The sequence below is a fragment of the Hypanus sabinus genome, chromosome 16 (assembly GCF_030144855.1).
Source record: "Hypanus sabinus isolate sHypSab1 chromosome 16, sHypSab1.hap1, whole genome shotgun sequence".
Lineage (NCBI taxonomy): Eukaryota > Metazoa > Chordata > Chondrichthyes > Myliobatiformes > Dasyatidae > Hypanus > Hypanus sabinus.
The window spans coordinates 3,795,185-3,815,109 of record NC_082721.1 but is presented as its reverse complement, the minus strand read 5'-3'; the positions used below and the strand labels follow the sequence as shown (position 1 = coordinate 3,815,109).

General features: G+C 41.1%; 1 protein-coding gene across 1 annotated transcript in view; it reads left to right on the top strand.

Annotated features, from left to right (window-relative positions):
• Positions 1-19,925, top strand: part of LOC132406568 (mucin-3B-like) — a 186,442-nt gene that overhangs the window by 114,079 nt on the left and 52,438 nt on the right. Inside the window, exons 164-190 of the mRNA XM_059992390.1 lie at positions 1,329-1,477; positions 1,563-1,630; positions 1,781-1,950; positions 3,451-3,599; positions 3,685-3,752; positions 3,903-4,072; positions 5,575-5,723; positions 5,809-5,876; positions 6,027-6,196; positions 7,699-7,847; positions 7,933-8,000; positions 8,151-8,320; positions 9,822-9,970; positions 10,056-10,123; positions 10,274-10,443; positions 11,945-12,093; positions 12,179-12,246; positions 12,397-12,566; positions 14,068-14,216; positions 14,302-14,369; positions 14,520-14,689; positions 16,191-16,339; positions 16,425-16,492; positions 16,643-16,812; positions 18,315-18,463; positions 18,549-18,616; positions 18,767-18,936. Of these exons, the coding sequence (XP_059848373.1) occupies positions 1,329-1,477; positions 1,563-1,630; positions 1,781-1,950; positions 3,451-3,599; positions 3,685-3,752; positions 3,903-4,072; positions 5,575-5,723; positions 5,809-5,876; positions 6,027-6,196; positions 7,699-7,847; positions 7,933-8,000; positions 8,151-8,320; positions 9,822-9,970; positions 10,056-10,123; positions 10,274-10,443; positions 11,945-12,093; positions 12,179-12,246; positions 12,397-12,566; positions 14,068-14,216; positions 14,302-14,369; positions 14,520-14,689; positions 16,191-16,339; positions 16,425-16,492; positions 16,643-16,812; positions 18,315-18,463; positions 18,549-18,616; positions 18,767-18,936 (3,483 nt within the window). The remainder of the gene's footprint in view (positions 1-1,328; positions 1,478-1,562; positions 1,631-1,780; positions 1,951-3,450; positions 3,600-3,684; positions 3,753-3,902; positions 4,073-5,574; positions 5,724-5,808; positions 5,877-6,026; positions 6,197-7,698; positions 7,848-7,932; positions 8,001-8,150; positions 8,321-9,821; positions 9,971-10,055; positions 10,124-10,273; positions 10,444-11,944; positions 12,094-12,178; positions 12,247-12,396; positions 12,567-14,067; positions 14,217-14,301; positions 14,370-14,519; positions 14,690-16,190; positions 16,340-16,424; positions 16,493-16,642; positions 16,813-18,314; positions 18,464-18,548; positions 18,617-18,766; positions 18,937-19,925) is intronic.

The following is a 19,925-nucleotide window of genomic DNA, read 5'->3' as shown; positions in this document are numbered from 1 at the left end:
CCAGTGAGTACTGATTCTGCCTCCTCAACTTTTCCTTTCTTTACAGCGAATAACAGCAATGAATTATTTGTATTAAATACATGCAAAATATTATGCAATGCAGTCTCCGTATCGGTGAAGTAGTGACGGACGGGAATAGTGTGGCCACAAATGGAGCTTACTTAACAGAACGGTTGATGACAACAACAGGCTGTGCTGCCCACATCCTTGTACTACTGGGGATACCCAGAGTAAATCAGAGCAGAGTTTTGCCATGAGATTCCACTGGACTAGCACTAGAGGTCAGGGGTTAAAGGAAATTGGTGCAATGATGAAGGGCAACATGAGGAGAAGCTCTTCGCTCCGAGTGTTGATTAAGACTCATACAAACGGTCAACGGAAGCAGCAGAAGCCAGTTTCATTTCAGCATTTAAGATAAATATGCTTAGATAGGTGGAAAGGAGGACTATGGACGACATTAATCTGGGTGTAGGGCAATGAAATTTGGCAGGTTATTACTTTGACACCCTGGAGATGGATCAAAGCACCTGTTTCTGGGCAGCACTACTCTACGAATTAATACCTCTGCCTTCTATTGTAATTAAACAGCTAATTAATTTCCCATCGACCCATCGTCTACATCCGCCATTTCCTCTACATTCATGTACCCATCTGAGTGCTTCTTGAAAGTCCCTTGTCACATTCGATACCCACTACCATCTCGATCAGAACCCTCTAGGCAACTAACAATCCCTTTACATCAAATAAAACGCTTGTTCTGTGCATAACAAAGTCTTACCATACACATCTCCTTTACAATTATCCGCTCTCACCTGTAATTAAGGAACTTTTCTACTGGACATTTTGACCTTAACAACACCCTCGGCATCCATGCTTTCATTCCACCGTTAGCCACACAATCCATCATAGCGCTTTGAATTTCTGCAGATTAGAACTGGAAAGGAAATTTGGGGAAATGCACAGGAAATCAGCAGATCTGTAGTTTGTTGCAATGTTGCCACAGCTGTGTCGGCCTCTCGAGTTTGGACTATCATTCACTAATCCTGACGGAATCACATTTATTCTTTCCTACGACTCTCATCAAATGAACCCAGCTTCTCAAACTCCCGACTCACAGCGGCTGTTCACAGCAGCCACATCACCTATAACCTTTCATTATTGATTCAAGTCGAAAACTCCCTTCTTTCACAAGGTCCAACAGCATCAGCAATGTTCCAATATTTCAAATCTTGGCTAATCTTTCTTTCAGCTATGTGATACTAGTAAGATAACAACACTGTATTTTTCAAGTCACTGACATTTTTTCCAATTTTCCATATCATCTGCAGCACCAACACAGACCACGCCTTCAGCTTTGGAAGGAGTCGCTTTTGATTTTAACGTCACCTTCATTGCAACTAATTTGCGCCCGGCGCCCGAATTGCAAGATCCCAATTCTCAAATCTTCAAATCTGCAGCAAGTAATATTACTTCCCAGGTCAGTAGACTAATTAACAATCCATACATGGGTTAATTATTGCTCAGTTACTTTATCTAAATCTCCAATTCCTCCTTCTCCACAGCTCAATAACGTCTTTGGTAGCAGCAATATCAACAAGACATTCATCAGCTGCAGTGTTCTCTCATTCAGGTGAGTAATTAAGTTATAATCACCAGGATTAATATTTCATTTAAGATTGCTTGAAAATATTCCGGGCAAGTATCTGCAAAACCATTGCCGTGTTTTCAGTAACGGTACAAGTCACTGTGTGACTTCAAAGTCTTTCCATCTTTTCCACAGCATGGTCAACGGACAGGACACCAGAGTGTTTGCAAACTGCTCTTTCAGAAATGACTCAGAACCTAAGGAAGTTAACCGTGTCACTGTGTACCATGTGTTCAGAAACCAGACAAATGGCATCACCACCTTACCACCATATTCACTGGACAGTAACAGCCTCTATGTGAACGGTATTTATCACAGACAGCTATATGCTATTCTCTGCTGTTTTATGACATAAATCTGATGAAATATTAAAGCCTTCATGAAAATGTTCAGTTTTATTCATCAACTAATGGCAGCATTTCATCTAATATATCATGCCTTTTCAATTTTTCAGATTACCATGAACGCACACCAACAACCAGTGAGTACTGATTCTGCCTCCTCAACTTTTCCTTTTTTACAGCGAATAACAGCAATGAATTATTTGTATTAAATACATGCAAAATATTATGCAATGCAGTCTCCATATCGGTGAAGTAGTGACGGACGGGAATAGTGTGGCCACAAATGGAGCTTACTCAACAGAACGGTTGATGACAACAACAGGCTGTGCTGCCCACATCCTTGTAATACTGGGGATACCCAGAGTAAATCAGAGCAGAGTTTTGCCATGAGATTCCATTGGACTAGCACTAGAGGTCAGGGGTTAAAGGAAATTGGTGCAATGATGAAGGGCAACATGAGGAGAAGCTCTTCGCTCCGAGTGTTGATTAAGACTGGTACAAACTGTCAACGGAAGCAGCAGAAGCCAGTTTCATTTCAGCATTTAAGATAAATATGCTTAGATAGGTGGAAAGGAGGAATATGGACGACATTAATCTGGGTGTAGGGCAATGAAATTTGGCAGGTTAATACTTTGACACGCTGGAGATGGATCAAAGCACCTGTTTCTGGGCAGCACTACTCTACGAATTAATACCTCTGCCTTCTATTGTAATTAAACAGCTAATTAATTTCCCATCGACCCATCGTCAACATCCGCCATTTCCTCTACATTCATGTACCCATCTGAGTGCTTCTTGAAAGTCCCTTGTCACATTCGATACCCACTACCATCTCGATCAGAACCCTCTAGGCAACTAACAATCCCTTTACATCAAATAAAACGCTTGTTCTGTGCATAACAAAGTCTTACCATACACATCTCCTTTACAATTATCCGCTCTCACCTGTAATTAAGGAACTTTTCTACTGGACATTTTGACCTTAACAACACCCTCGGCATCCATGCTTTCATTCCACCGTTAGCCACACAATCCATCATAGCGCTTTGAATTTCTGCAGATTAGAACTGGAAAGGAAATTTGGGGAAATGCACAGGAAATCAGCAGATCTGTAGTTTGTTGCAATGTTGCCACAGCTGTGTCGGCCTCTCGAGTTTGGACTATCATTCACTAATCCTGACGGAATCACATTTATTCTTTCCTACGACTCTCATCAAATGAACCCAGCTTCTCAAACTCCCGACTCACAGGGGCTGTTCACAGCAGCCACATCACCTATAACCTTTCATTATTGATTCAAGTCGAAAACTCCCTTCCTTCACAAGGTCCAACAGCATCAGCAATGTTCCAATATTTCAAATCTTGGCTAATCTTTCTTTCAGCTATGTGATACTAGTAAGATAACAACACTGTATTTTTCAAGTCACTGACATTTTTTCCAATTTTCCATATCATCTGCAGCACCAACACAGACCACGCCTTCAGCTTTGGAAGGAGTCGCTTTTGATTTTAACGTCACCTTCATTGCAACTAATTTGCGCCCGGCGCCCGAATTGCAAGATCCCAATTCTCAAATCTTCAAATCTGCAGCAAGTAATATTACTTCCCAGGTCAGTAGACTAATTAACAATCCATACATGGGTTAATTATTGCTCAGTTACTTTATCTAAATCTCCAATTCCTCCTTCTCCACAGCTCAATAACGTCTTTGGTAGCAGCAATATCAACAAGACATTCATCAGCTGCAGTGTTCTCTCATTCAGGTGAGTAATTAAGTTATAATCACCAGGATTAATATTTCATTTAAGATTGCTTGAAAATATTCCGGGCTAGTATCTGCAAAACCATTGCCGTGTTTTCAGTAACGGTACAAGTCACTGTGTGACTTCAAAGTCTTTCCATCTTATCCACAGCATGGTCAACGGACAGGACACCAGAGTGTTTGCAAACTGCTCTTTCAGAAATGACTCAGACCCTAAGGAAGTTAACCGTCTCACTGTGTACCATGTGTTCAGAAACCAGACAAATGGCATCACCACCTTACCACCATATTCACTGGACAGTAACAGCCTCTATGTGAACGGTATTTATCACAGACAGCTATATGCTATTCTCTGCTGTTTTATGACATAAATCTGATGAAATATTAAAGCCTTCATGAAAATGTTCAGTTTTATTCATCAACTAATGGCAGCATTTCATCTAATATATCATGCCTTTTCAATTTTTCAGATTACCATGAACGCACACCAACAACCAGTGAGTACTGATTCTGCCTCCTCAACTTTTCCTTTCTTTACAGCGAATAACAGCAATGAATTATTTGTATTAAATACATGCAAAATATTATGCAATGCAGTCTCCGTATCGGTGAAGTAGTGACGGACGGGAATAGTGTGGCCACAAATGGAGCTTACTTAACAGAACGGTTGATGACAACAACAGGCTGTGCTGCCCACATCCTTGTACTACTGGGGATACCCAGAGTAAATCAGAGCAGAGTTTTGCCATGAGATTCCACTGGACTAGCACTAGAGGTCAGGGGTTAAAGGAAATTGGTGCACTGATGAAGGGCAACATGAGGAGAAGCTCTTCGCTCCGAGTGTTGATTAAGACTGGTACAAACTGTCAACGGAAGCAGCAGAAGCCAGTTTCATTTCAGCATTTAAGATAAATATGCTTAGATAGGTGGAAAGGAGGAATATGGACGACATTAATCTGGGTGTAGGGCAATGAAATTTGGCAGGTTAATACTTTGACACGCTGGAGATGGATCAAAGCACCTGTTTCTGGGCAGCACTACTCTACGAATTAATACCTCTGCCTTCTATTGTAATTAAACAGCTAATTAATTTCCCATCGACCCATCGTCAACATCCGCCATTTCATCTACATTCATGTACCCATCTGAGTGCTTCTTGAAAGTCCCTTTTCACATTTGATACCCACTACCATTTCGATCAGAACCCTCTAGGCAACTAACACTCCCTTTACATCAAATAAAACGCTTGTTCTGTGCATAACAAAGTCTTACCATACACATCTCCTTTACAGTTATCCGCTCTCACCTGGAGTTAAGGAACTTTTCTACTGGACATTTTGACCTTAACAACACCCTCGGCATCCATGCTTTCATTGCACAGTTAGCCACACAATCCATCATAGCGCTTTGAATTTCTGCAGATTAGAACTGGAAAGGAAATTTGGGGAAATGCACAGGAAATCAGCAGATCTGTAGCTTGTTGCAATGTTGCCACAGCTGTGTCGGCCTCTCGAGTTTGGACGATCATTCACTAATCCTGACGGAATCACATTTATTTTTTCCTCCGTAATCTCATCAAATGAAACCAGCTTCTCAAACTCCCGACTCACAGGGGCTGTTCACAGCAGCCACATCACCTATACCCTTTCATTATTGATTCAAGTCGAAAACTCCTTTCCTTCACAAGGTCCAACAGCATCAACAATGTTCCAATATTTCAAATCTTGGCTAATCTTTCTTTCAGCTATGTGATACAAGTAAGATAACAACACTGTATTTTTCAAGTCACTGACATTTTTTCCAATTTTCCATATCATCTGCAGCACCAACACAGACCACGCCCTCAGGTTTGGAAGGAGTCGCTTTTGATTTTAACGTCACCTTCATTGCAACTAATTTGCGCCCGGCGCCCGAATTGCAAGATCCCAATTCTCAAATCTTCAAATCTGCAGCAAGCAATATTACTTCCCAGGTCAGTAGACTAATTAACAATCCATACATGGGTTAATTATTGCTCAGTTACTTTATCTAAATCTCCAATTCCTCCTTCTCCACAGCTCAATAACGTCTTTGGTAGCAGCAATATCAACAAGACATTCATCAGCTGCAGTGTTCTCTCATTCAGGTGAGTAATTAAGTTATAATCACCAGGATTAATATTTCATTTAAGATTGCTTGAAAATATTCCGGGCTAGTATCTGCAAAACCATTGCCGTGTTTTCAGTAACGGTACAAGTCACTGTGTGACTTCAAAGTCTTTCCATCTTTTCCACAGCATGGTCAACGGACAGGACACCAGAGTGTTTGCAAACTGCTCTTTCAGAAATGACTCAGACCCTAAGGAAGTTAACCGTGTCACTGTGTACCATGTGTTCAGAAACCAGACAAATGGCATCACCACCTTACCACCATATTCACTGGACAGTAACAGCCTCTATGTGAACGGTATTTATCACAGACAGCTATATGCTATTCTCTGCTGTTTTATGACATAAATCTGATGAAATATTAAAGCCTTCATGAAAATGTTCAGTTTTATTCATCAACTAATGGCAGCATTTCATCTAATATATCATGCCTTTTCAATTTTTCAGATTACCATGAACGCACACCAACAACCAGTGAGTACTGATTCTGCCTCCTCAACTTTTCCTTTCTTTACAGCGAATAACAGCAATGAATTATTTGTATTAAATACATGCAAAATATTATGCAATGCAGTCTCCGTATCGGTGAAGTAGTGACGGACGGGAATAGTGTGGCCACAAATGGAGCTTACTCAACAGAACGGTTGATGACAACAACAGGCTGTGCTGCCCACATCCTTGTACTACTGGGGATACCCAGAGTAAATCAGAGCAGAGTTTTGCCAGGAGATTCCACTGGACTAGCACTAGAGGTCAGGGGTTAAAGGAAATTGGTGCAATGTTGAATGGCAACATGAGGAGAAACTCTTCGCTCCGAGTGTTGATTAAGACTGGTAGAAACGGTCAACGGAAGCAGCAGAAGCCAGTTTCATTTCAGCATTTAAGATAAATATGCTTAGATAGGTGGAAAGGAGGAATATGGACGACATTAATCTGGGTGTAGGGCAATGAAATTTGGCAGGTTAATACTTTGACACGCTGGAGATGGATCAAAGCACCTGTTTCTGGGCAGCACTACTCTACGAATTAATACCTCTGCCTTCTATTGTAATTAAACAGCTAATTAATTTCCCATCGACCCATCGTCAACATCCGCCATTTCCTCTACATTCATGTACCCATCTGAGTGCTTCTTGAAAGTCCCTTGTCACATTCGATACCCACTACCATCTCGATCAGAACCATCTAGGCAACTAACACTCCCTTTACATCAAATAAAACGCTTGTTCTGTGCATAACATATTCTTACCATACACACCTCCTTTACAGTTATCCGCTCTCACCAGGAATTAAGGAACTTTTCTACTGGATATTTTGACCGTAACAACACCCTCGGCATCCATGCTTTCATTGCACAGTTAGCCACACAATCCATCATAGCGCTTTGAATTTCTGCAGATTAGAACTGGAAAGGAAATTTGGGGAAATGCACAGGAAATCAGCAGATCTGTAGTTTGTTGCAATGTTGCCACAGCTGTGTCGGCCTCTCGAGTTTGGACTATCATTCACTAACCCTGACGGAATCACATTTATTCTTTTCTCCGTAATCTCATCAAATGAACCCAGCTTCTCAAACTCCCGACTCACAGGGGCTGTTCACAGCAGCCACATCACCTATACCCTTTCATTATTGATTCAAGTCGAAAACTCCTTTCCTTCACAAGGTCCAACAGCATCAGGAATGTTCCAATATTTCAAATCTTGGCTAATCTTTCTTTCAGCTATGTGATACAAGTAAGATAACAACACTGTATTTTTCAAGTCACTGACATTTTTTCCAATTTTCCATATCATCTGCAGCACCAACACAGACCACGCCCTCAGGTTTGGAAGGAGTCGCTTTTGATTTTAACGTCACCTTCATTGCAACTAATTTGCGCCCGGCGCCCGAATTGCAAGATCCCAATTCTCAAATCTTCAAATCTGCAGCAAGCAATATTACTTCCCAGGTCAGTAGACTAATTAACAATCCATACATGGGTTAATTATTGCTCAGTTACTTTATCTAAATCTCCAATTCCTCCTTCTCCACAGCTCAATAACGTCTTTGGTAGCAGCAATATCAACAAGACATTCATCAGCTGCAGTGTTCTCTCATTCAGGTGAGTAATTAAGTTATAATCACCAGGATTAATATTTCATTTAAGATTGCTTGAAAATATTCCGGGCTAGTATCTGCAAAACCATTGCCGTGTTTTCAGTAACGGTACAAGTCACTGTGTGACTTCAAAGTCTTTCCATCTTTTCCACAGCATGGTCAACGGACAGGACACCAGAGTGTTTGCAAACTGCTCTTTCAGAAATGACTCAGACCCTAAGGAAGTTAACCGTGTCACTGTGTACCATGTGTTCAGAAACCAGACAAATGGCATCACCACCTTACCACCATATTCACTGGACAGTAACAGCCTCTATGTGAACGGTATTTATCACAGACAACTATATGCTATTCTCTGCTGTTTTATGACATAAATCTGATGAAATATTAAAGCCTTCATGAAAATGTTCAGTTTTATTCATCAACTAATGGCAGCATTTCATCTAATATATCATGCCTTTTCAATTTTTCAGATTACCATGAACGCACACCAACAACCAGTGAGTACTGATTCTGCCTCCTCAACTTTTCCTTTCTTTACAGCGAATAACAGCAATGAATTATTTGTATTAAATACATGCAAAATATTATGCAATGCAGTCTCCGTATCCGTGAAGTAGTGACGGACGGGAATAGTGTGGCCACAAATGGAGCTTACTTAACAGAACGGTTGATGACAACAACAGGCTGTGCTGCCCACATCCTTGTACTACTGGGGATACCCAGAGTAAATCAGAGCAGAGTTTTGCCATGAGATTCCACTGGACTAGCACTAGAGGTCAGGGGTTAAAGGAAATTGGTGCAATGATGAAGGGCAACATGAGGAGAAGCTCTTCGCTCCGAGTGTTGATTAAGACTGGTACAAACGGTCAACGGAAGCAGCAGAAGCCAGTTTCATTTCAGCATTTAAGATAAATATGCTTAGATAGGTGGAAAGGAGGAATATGGACGACATTAATCTGGGTGTAGGGCAATGAAATTTGGCAGGTTAATACTTTGACACGCTGGAGATGGATCAAAGCACCTGTTTCTGGGCAGCACTACTCTACGAATTAATACCTCTGCCTTCCATTGTAATTAAACAGCTAATTAATTTCCCATCGACCCATCGTCAACATCCGCCATTTCATCTACATTCATGTACCCATCTGAGTGCTTCTTGAAAGTCCCTTGTCACATTTGATACCCACTACCATTTCGATCAGAACCCTCTAGGCAACTAACACTCCCTTTACATCAAATAAAACGCTTGTTCTGTGCATAACAAAGTCTTACCATACACACCTCCTTTACAGTTATCCGCTCTCACCTGGAGTTAAGGAACTTTTCTACTGGACATTTTGACCGTAACAACACCCTCGGCATCCATGCTTTCATTGCACAGTTAGCCACACAATCCATCATAGCGCTTTGAATTTCTGCAGATTAGAACTGGAAAGGAAATTTGGTGAAATGCACAGGAAATCAGCAGATCTGTAGTTTGTTGCAATGTTGCCACAGCTGTGTCGGCCTCTCGAGTTTGGACGATCATTCACTAACCCTGACAGAATCACATTTATTCTTTCCTCCGAGTCTCATCAAATGAACCCAGCTTCTCAAACTCCCGACTCACAGGGGCTGTTCACAGCAGCCACATCACCTATACCCTTTCATTATTGATTCAAGTCGAAAACTCCTTTCCTTCACAAGGTCCAACAGCATCAGCAATGTTCCAATATTTCAAATCTTGGCTAATCTGTCTTTCAGCTATGTGATACAAGTAAGATAACAGCACTGTATTTTTCAAGTCACTGACATTTTTTCCAATTTTCCATATCATCTGCAGCACCAACACAGACCACGCCTTCAGCTTTGGAAGGAGTCGCTTTTGATTTTAACGTCACCTTCATTGCAACTAATTTGCGCCCGGCGCCCGAATTGCAAGATCCCAATTCTCAAATCTTCAAATCTGCAGCAAGTAATATTACTTCCCAGGTCAGTAGACTAATTAACAATCCATACATGGGTTAATTATTGCTCAGTTACTTTATCTAAATCTCCAATTCCTCCTTCTCCACAGCTCAATAACGTCTTTGGTAGCAGCAATATCAACAAGACATTCATCAGCTGCAGTGTTCTCTCATTCAGGTGAGTAATTAAGTTATAATCACCAGGATTAATATTTCATTTAAGATTGCTTGAAAATATTCCGGGCTAGTATCTGCAAAACCATTGCCGTGTTTTCAGTAACGGTACAAGTCACTGTGTGACTTCAAAGTCTTTCCATCTTTTCCACAGCATGGTCAACGGACAGGACACCAGAGTGTTTGCAAACTGCTCTTTCAGAAATGACTCAGACCCTAAGGAAGTTAACCGTGTCACTGTGTACCATGTGTTCAGAAACCAGACAAATGGCATCACCACCTTACCACCATATTCACTGGACAGTAACAGCCTCTATGTGAACGGTATTTATCACAGACAACTATATGCTATTCTCTGCTGTTTTATGACATAAATCTGATGAAATATTAAAGCCTTCATGAAAATGTTCAGTTTTATTCATCAACTAATGGCAGCATTTCATCTAATATATCATGCCTTTTCAATTTTTCAGATTACCATGAACGCACACCAACAACCAGTGAGTACTGATTCTGCCTCCTCAACTTTTCCTTTCTTTACAGCGAATAACAGCAATGAATTATTTGTATTAAATACATGCAAAATATTATGCAATGCAGTCTCCGTATCGGTGAAGTAGTGACGGACGGGAATAGTGTGGCCACAAATGGAGCTTACTTAACAGAACGGTTGATGACAACAACAGGCTGTGCTGCCCACATCCTTGTACTACTGGGGATACCCAGAGTAAATCAGAGCAGAGTTTTGCCATGAGATTCCCCTGGACTAGCACTAGAGGTCAGGGGTTAAAGGAAATTGGTGCAATGATGAAGGGCAACATGAGGAGAAGCTCTTCGCTCCGAGTGTTGATTAAGACTGGTACAAACTGTCAACGGAAGCAGCAGAAGCCAGTTTCATTTCAGCATTTAAGATAAATATGCTTAGATAGGTGGAAAGGAGGAATATGGACGACATTAATCTGGGTGTAGGGCAATGAAATTTGGCAGGTTAATACTTTGACACGCTGGAGATGGATCAAAGCACCTGTTTCTGGGCAGCACTACTCTACGAATTAATACCTCTGCCTTCTATTGTAATTAAACAGCTAATTAATTTCCCATCGACCCATCGTCAACATCCGCCATTTCCTCTACATTCATGTACCCATCTGAGTGCTTCTTGAAAGTCCCTTGTCACATTCGATACCCACTACCATCTCGATCAGAACCCTCTAGGCAACTAACACTCCCTTTACATCAAATAAAACGCTTGTTCTGTGCATAACATATTCTTACCATACACACCTCCTTTACAGTTATCCGCTCTCACCTGGAATTAAGGAACTTTTCTACTGGATATTTTGACCGTAACAACACCCTCGGCATCCATGCTTTCATTCCACAGTTAGCCACAAAATCCATCATAGCGCTTTGAATTTCTGCAGATTAGAACTGGAAAGGAAATTTGGGGAAATGCACAGGAAATCAGCAGATCTGTAGTTTGTTGCAATGTTGCCACAGCTGTGTCGGCCTCTCGAGTTTGGACGATCATTCACTAACCCTGACAGAATCACATTTATTCTTTCCTCCGAGTCTCATCAAATGAACCCAGCTTCTCAAACTCCCGACTCACAGGGGCTGTTCACAGCAGCCACATCACCTATACCCTTTCATTATTGATTCAAGTCGAAAACTCCTTTCCTTCACAAGGTCCAACAGCATCAGCAATGTTCCAATATTTCAAATCTTGGCTAATCTGTCTTTCAGCTATGTGATACAAGTAAGATAACAGCACTGTATTTTTCAAGTCACTGACATTTTTTCCAATTTTCCATATCATCTGCAGCACCAACACAGACCACGCCTTCAGCTTTGGAAGGAGTCGCTTTTGATTTTAACGTCACCTTCATTGCAACTAATTTGCGCCCGGCGCCCGAATTGCAAGATCCCAATTCTCAAATCTTCAAATCTGCAGCAAGTAATATTACTTCCCAGGTCAGTAGACTAATTAACAATCCATACATGGGTTAATTATTGCTCAGTTACTTTATCTAAATCTCCAATTCCTCCTTCTCCACAGCTCAATAACGTCTTTGGTAGCAGCAATATCAACAAGACATTCATCAGCTGCAGTGTTCTCTCATTCAGGTGAGTAATTAAGTTATAATCACCAGGATTAATATTTCATTTAAGATTGCTTGAAAATATTCCGGGCTAGTATCTGCAAAACCATTGCCGTGTTTTCAGTAACGGTACAAGTCACTGTGTGACTTCAAAGTCTTTCCATCTTTTCCACAGCATGGTCAACGGACAGGACACCAGAGTGTTTGCAAACTGCTCTTTCAGAAATGACTCAGACCCTAAGGAAGTTAACCGTGTCACTGTGTACCATGTGTTCAGAAACCAGACAAATGGCATCACCACCTTACCACCATATTCACTGGACAGTAACAGCCTCTATGTGAACGGTATTTATCACAGACAACTATATGCTATTCTCTGCTGTTTTATGACATAAATCTGATGAAATATTAAAGCCTTCATGAAAATGTTCAGTTTTATTCATCAACTAATGGCAGCATTTCATCTAATATATCATGCCTTTTCAATTTTTCAGATTACCATGAACGCACACCAACAACCAGTGAGTACTGATTCTGCCTCCTCAACTTTTCCTTTCTTTACAGCGAATAACAGCAATGAATTATTTGTATTAAATACATGCAAAATATTATGCAATGCAGTCTCCGTATCGGTGAAGTAGTGACGGACGGGAATAGTGTGGCCACAAATGGAGCTTACTTAACAGAACGGTTGATGACAACAACAGGCTGTGCTGCCCACATCCTTGTACTACTGGGGATACCCAGAGTAAATCAGAGCAGAGTTTTGCCATGAGATTCCACTGGACTAGCACTAGAGGTCAGGGGTTAAAGGAAATTGGTGCAATGATGAAGGGCAACATGAGGAGAAGCTCTTCGCTCCGAGTGTTGATTAAGACTGGTACAAACTGTCAACGGAAGCAGCAGAAGCCAGTTTCATTTCAGCATTTAAGATAAATATGCTTAGATAGGTGGAAAGGAGGAATATGGACGACATTAATCTGGGTGTAGGGCAATGAAATTTGGCAGGTTAATACTTTGACACGCTGGAGATGTATCAAAGCACCTGTTTCTGGGCAGCACTACTCTACGAATTAATACCTCTGCCTTCTATTGTAATTAAACAGCTAATTAATTTCCCATCGACCCATCGTCAACATCCGCCATTTCATCTACATTCATGTACCCATCTGAGTGCTTCTTGAAAGTCCCTTGTCACATTTGATACCCACTACCATTTCGATCAGAACCCTCTAGGCAACTAACACTCCCTTTACATCAAATAAAACGCTTGTTCTGTGCATAACAAAGTCTTACCATACACACCTCCTTTACAGTTATCCGCTCTCACCTGGAGTTAAGGAACTTTTCTACTGGACATTTTGACCGTAACAACACCCTCGGCATCCATGCTTTCATTGCACAGTTAGCCACACAATCCATCATAGCGCTTTGAATTTCTGCAGATTAGAACTGGAAAGGAAATTTGGTGAAATGCACAGGAAATCAGCAGATCTGTAGTTTGTTGCAATGTTGCCACAGCTGTGTCGGCCTCTCGAGTTTGGACGATCATTCACTAACCCTGACAGAATCACATTTATTCTTTCCTCCGAGTCTCATCAAATGAACCCAGCTTCTCAAACTCCCGACTCACAGGGGCTGTTCACAGCAACCACATCACCTATACCCTTTCATTATTGATTCAAGTCGAAAACTCCTTTCCTTCACAAGGTCCAACAGCATCAGCAATGTTCCAATATTTCAAATCTTGGCTAATCTGTCTTTCAGCTATGTGATACAAGTAAGATAACAGCACTGTATTTTTCAAGTCACTGACATTTTTTCCAATTTTCCATATCATCTGCAGCACCAACACAGACCACGCCTTCAGCTTTGGAAGGAGTCGCTTTTGATTTTAACGTCACCTTCATTGCAACTAATTTGCGCCCGGCGCCCGAATTGCAAGATCCCAATTCTCAAATCTTCAAATCTGCAGCAAGTAATATTACTTCCCAGGTCAGTAGACTAATTAACAATCCATACATGGGTTAATTATTGCTCAGTTACTTTATCTAAATCTCCAATTCCTCCTTCTCCACAGCTCAATAACGTCTTTGGTAGCAGCAATATCAACAAGACATTCATCAGCTGCAGTGTTCTCTCATTCAGGTGAGTAATTAAGTTATAATCACCAGGATTAATATTTCATTTAAGATTGCTTGAAAATATTCCGGGCTAGTATCTGCAAAACCATTGCCGTGTTTTCAGTAACGGTACAAGTCACTGTGTGACTTCAAAGTCTTTCCATCTTTTCCACAGCATGGTCAACGGACAGGACACCAGAGTGTTTGCAAACTGCTCTTTCAGAAATGACTCAGACCCTAAGGAAGTTAACCGTGTCACTGTGTACCATGTGTTCAGAAACCAGACAAATGGCATCACCACCTTACCACCATATTCACTGGACAGTAACAGCCTCTATGTGAACGGTATTTATCACAGACAACTATATGCTATTCTCTGCTGTTTTATGACATAAATCTGATGAAATATTAAAGCCTTCATGAAAATGTTCAGTTTTATTCATCAACTAATGGCAGCATTTCATCTAATATATCATGCCTTTTCAATTTTTCAGATTACCATGAACGCACACCAACAACCAGTGAGTACTGATTCTGCCTCCTCAACTTTTCCTTTCTTTACAGCGAATAACAGCAATGAATTATTTGTATTAAATACATGCAAAATATTATGCAATGCAGTCTCCGTATCGGTGAAGTAGTGACGGACGGGAATAGTGTGGCCACAAATGGAGCTTACTTAACAGAACGGTTGATGACAACAACAGGCTGTGCTGCCCACATCCTTGTACTACTGGGGATACCCAGAGTAAATCAGAGCAGAGTTTTGCCATGAGATTCCACTGGACTAGCACTAGAGGTCAGGGGTTAAAGGAAATTGGTGCAATGATGAAGGGCAACATGAGGAGAAGCTCTTCGCTCCGAGTGTTGATTAAGACTGGTACAAACTGTCAACGGAAGCAGCAGAAGCCAGTTTCATTTCAGCATTTAAGATAAATATGCTTAGATAGGTGGAAAGGAGGAATATGGACGACATTAATCTGGGTGTAGGGCAATGAAATTTGGCAGGTTAATACTTTGACACGCTGGAGATGGATCAAAGCACCTGTTTCTGGGCAGCACTACTCTACGAATTAATACCTCTGCCTTCTATTGTAATTAAACAGCTAATTAATTTCCCATCGACCCATCGTCAACATCCGCCATTTCCTCTACATTCATGTACCCATCTGAGTGCTTCTTGAAAGTCCCTTGTCACATTCGATACCCACTACCATCTCGATCAGAACCCTCTAGGCAACTAACACTCCCTTTACATCAAATAAAACGCTTGTTCTGTGCATAACATATTCTTACCATACACACCTCCTTTACAGTTATCCGCTCTCACCTGGAATTAAGGAACTTTTCTACTGGATATTTTGACCGTAACAACACCCTCGGCATCCATGCTTTCATTCCACAGTTAGCCACAAAATCCATCATAGCGCTTTGAATTTCTGCAGATTAGAACTGGAAAGGAAATTTGGGGAAATGCACAGGAAATCAGCAGATCTGTAGTTTGTTGCAATGTTGCCACAGCTGTGTCGGCCTCTCGAGTTTGGACGATCATTCACTAACCCTGACAGAATCACATTTATTCTTTCCTCCGAGTCTCATCAAATGAACCCAGCTTCTCAAACTCCCGACTCACAGGGGCTGTTCACAGCAGCCACATCACCTATACCCTTTCATTATTGATTCAAGTCGAAAACTCCTTTCCTTCACAAGGTCCAACAGCATCAGCAATGTTCCAATATTTCAAATCTTGGCTAATCTGTCTTTCAGCTATGTGATACAAGTAAGATAACAGCACTGTATTTTTCAAGTCACTGACATTTTTTCCAATTTTCCATATCATCTGCAGCACCAACACAGACCACGCCTTCAGCTTTGGAAGGAGTCGCTTTTGATTTTAACGTCACCTTCATTGCAACTAATTTGCGCCCGGCGCCCGAATTGCAAGATCCCAATTCTCAAATCTTCAAATCTGCAGCAAGTAATATTACTTCCCAGGTCAGTAGACTAATTAACAATCCATACATGGGTTAATTATTGCTCAGTTACTTTATCTAAATCTCCAATTCCTCCTTCTCCACAGCTCAATAACGTCTTTGGTAGCAGCAATATCAACAAGACATTCATCAGCTGCAGTGTTCTCTCATTCAGGTGAGTAATTAAGTTATAATCACCAGGATTAATATTTCATTTAAGATTGCTTGAAAATATTCCGGGCTAGTATCTGCAAAACCATTGCCGTGTTTTCAGTAACGGTACAAGTCACTGTGTGACTTCAAAGTCTTTCCATCTTTTCCACAGCATGGTCAACGGACAGGACACCAGAGTGTTTGCAAACTGCTCTTTCAGAAATGACTCAGACCCTAAGGAAGTTAACCGTGTCACTGTGTACCATGTGTTCAGAAACCAGACAAATGGCATCACCACCTTACCACCATATTCACTGGACAGTAACAGCCTCTATGTGAACGGTATTTATCACAGACAACTATATGCTATTCTCTGCTGTTTTATGACATAAATCTGATGAAATATTAAAGCCTTCATGAAAATGTTCAGTTTTATTCATCAACTAATGGCAGCATTTCATCTAATATATCATGCCTTTTCAATTTTTCAGATTACCATGAACGCACACCAACAACCAGTGAGTACTGATTCTGCCTCCTCAACTTTTCCTTTCTTTACAGCGAATAACAGCAATGAATTATTTGTATTAAATACATGCAAAATATTATGCAATGCAGTCTCCGTATCGGTGAAGTAGTGACGGACGGGAATAGTGTGGCCACAAATGGAGCTTACTTAACAGAACGGTTGATGACAACAACAGGCTGTGCTGCCCACATCCTTGTACTACTGGGGATACCCAGAGTAAATCAGAGCAGAGTTTTGCCATGAGATTCCACTGGACTAGCACTAGAGGTCAGGGGTTAAAGGAAATTGGTGCAATGATGAAGGGCAACATGAGGAGAAGCTCTTCGCTCCGAGTGTTGATTAAGACTGGTACAAACTGTCAACGGAAGCAGCAGAAGCCAGTTTCATTTCAGCATTTAAGATAAATATGCTTAGATAGGTGGAAAGGAGGAATATGGACGACATTAATCTGGGTGTAGGGCAATGAAATTTGGCAGGTTAATACTTTGACACGCTGGAGATGTATCAAAGCACCTGTTTCTGGGCAGCACTACTCTACGAATTAATACCTCTGCCTTCTATTGTAATTAAACAGCTAATTAATTTCCCATCGACCCATCGTCAACATCCGCCATTTCCTCTACATTCATGTACCCATCTGAGTGCTTCTTGAAAGTCCCTTGTCACATTCGATACCCACTACCATCTCGATCAGAACCCTCTAGGCAACTAACACTCCCTTTACATCAAATAAAACGCTTGTTCTGTGCATAACATATTCTTACCATACACACCTCCTTTACAGTTATCCGCTCTCACCTGGAATTAAGGAACTTTTCTACTGGATATTTTGACCGTAACAACACCCTCGGCATCCATGCTTTCATTCCACAGTTAGCCACAAAATCCATCATAGCGCTTTGAATTTCTGCAGATTAGAACTGGAAAGGAAATTTGGGGAAATGCACAGGAAATCAGCAGATCTGTAGCTTGTTGCAATGTTGCCACAGCTGTGTCGGCCTCTCGAGTTTGGACTATCATTCACTAACCCTGACGGAATCACATTTATTCTTTTCTCCGTAATCTCATCAAATGAACCCAGCTTCTCAAACTCCCGACTCACAGGGGCTGTTCACAGCAGCCACATCACCTATACCCTTTCATTATTGATTCAAGTCGAAAACTCCTTTCCTTCACAAGGTCCAACAGCATCTGCAATGTTCCAATATTTCAAATCTTGGCTAATCTTTCTTTCAGCTATGTGATACAAGTAAGATAACAACACTGTATTTTTCAAGTCACTGACATTTTTTCCAATTTTCCATATCATCTGCAGCACCAACACAGACCACGCCTTCAGCTTTGGAAGGAGTCGCTTTTGATTTTAACGTCACCTTCATTGCAACTAATTTGCGCCCGGCGCCCGAATTGCAAGATCCCAATTCTCAAATCTTCAAATCTGCAGCAAGCAATATTACTTCCCAGGTCAGTAGACTAATTAACAATCCATACATGGGTTAATTATTGCTCAGTTACTTTATCTAAATCTCCAATTCCTCCTTCTCCACAGCTCAATAACGTCTTTGGTAGCAGCAATATCAACAAGACATTCATCAGCTGCAGTGTTCTCTCATTCAGGTGAGTAATTAAGTTATAATCACCAGGATTAATATTTCATTTAAGATTGCTTGAAAATATTCCGGGCTAGTATCTGCAAAACCATTGCCGTGTTTTCAGTAACGGTACAAGTCACTGTGTGACTTCAAAGTCTTTCCATCTTTTCCACAGCATGGTCAACGGACAGGACACCAGAGTGTTTGCAAACTGCTCTTTCAGAAATGACTCAGACCCTAAGGAAGTTAACCGTGTCACTGTGTACCATGTGTTCAGAAACCAGACAAATGGCATCACCACCTTACCACCATATTCACTGGACAGTAACAGCCTCTATGTGAACGGTATTTATCACAGACAGCTATATGCTATTCTCTGCTGTTTTATGACATAAATCTGATGAAATATTAAAGCCTTCATGAAAATGTTCAGTTTTATTCATCAACTAATGGCAGCATTTCATCTAATATATCATGCCTTTTCAATTTTTCAGATTACCATGAACGCACACCAACAACCAGTGAGTACTGATTCTGCCTCCTCAACTTTTCCTTTCTTTACAGCGAATAACAGCAATGAATTATTTGTATTAAATACATGCAAAATATTATGCAATGCAGTCTCCGTATCGGTGAAGTAGTGACGGACGGGAATAGTGTGGCCACAAATGGAGCTTACTTAACAGAACGGTTGATGACAACAACAGGCTGTGCTGCCCACATCCTTGTACTACTGGGGATACCCAGAGTAAATCAGAGCAGAGTTTTGCCATGAGATTCCACTGGACTAGCACTAGAGGTCAGGGGTTAAAGGAAATTGGTGCAATGATGAAGGGCAACATGAGGAGAAGCTCTTCGCTCCGAGTGTTGATTAAGACTGGTACAAACGGTCAACGGAAGCAGCAGAAGCCAGTTTCATTTCAGCATTTAAGATAAATATGCTTAGATAGGTGGAAAGGAGGAATATGGACGACATTAATCTGGGTGTAGGGCAATGAAATTTGGCAGGTTAATACTTTGACACGCTGGAGATGGATCAAAGCACCTGTTTCTGGGCAGCACTACTCTACGAATTAATACCTCTGCCTTCTATTGTAATTAAACAGCTAATTAATTTCCCATCGACCCATCGTCAACATCCGCCATTTCATCTACATTCATGTACCCATCTGAGTGCTTCTTGAAAGTCCCTTTTCACATTTGATACCCACTACCATTTCGATCAGAACCCTCTAGGCAACTAACACTCCCTTTACATCAAATAAAACGCTTGTTCTGTGCATAACAAAGTCTTACCATACACATCTCCTTTACAGTTATCCGCTCTCACCTGG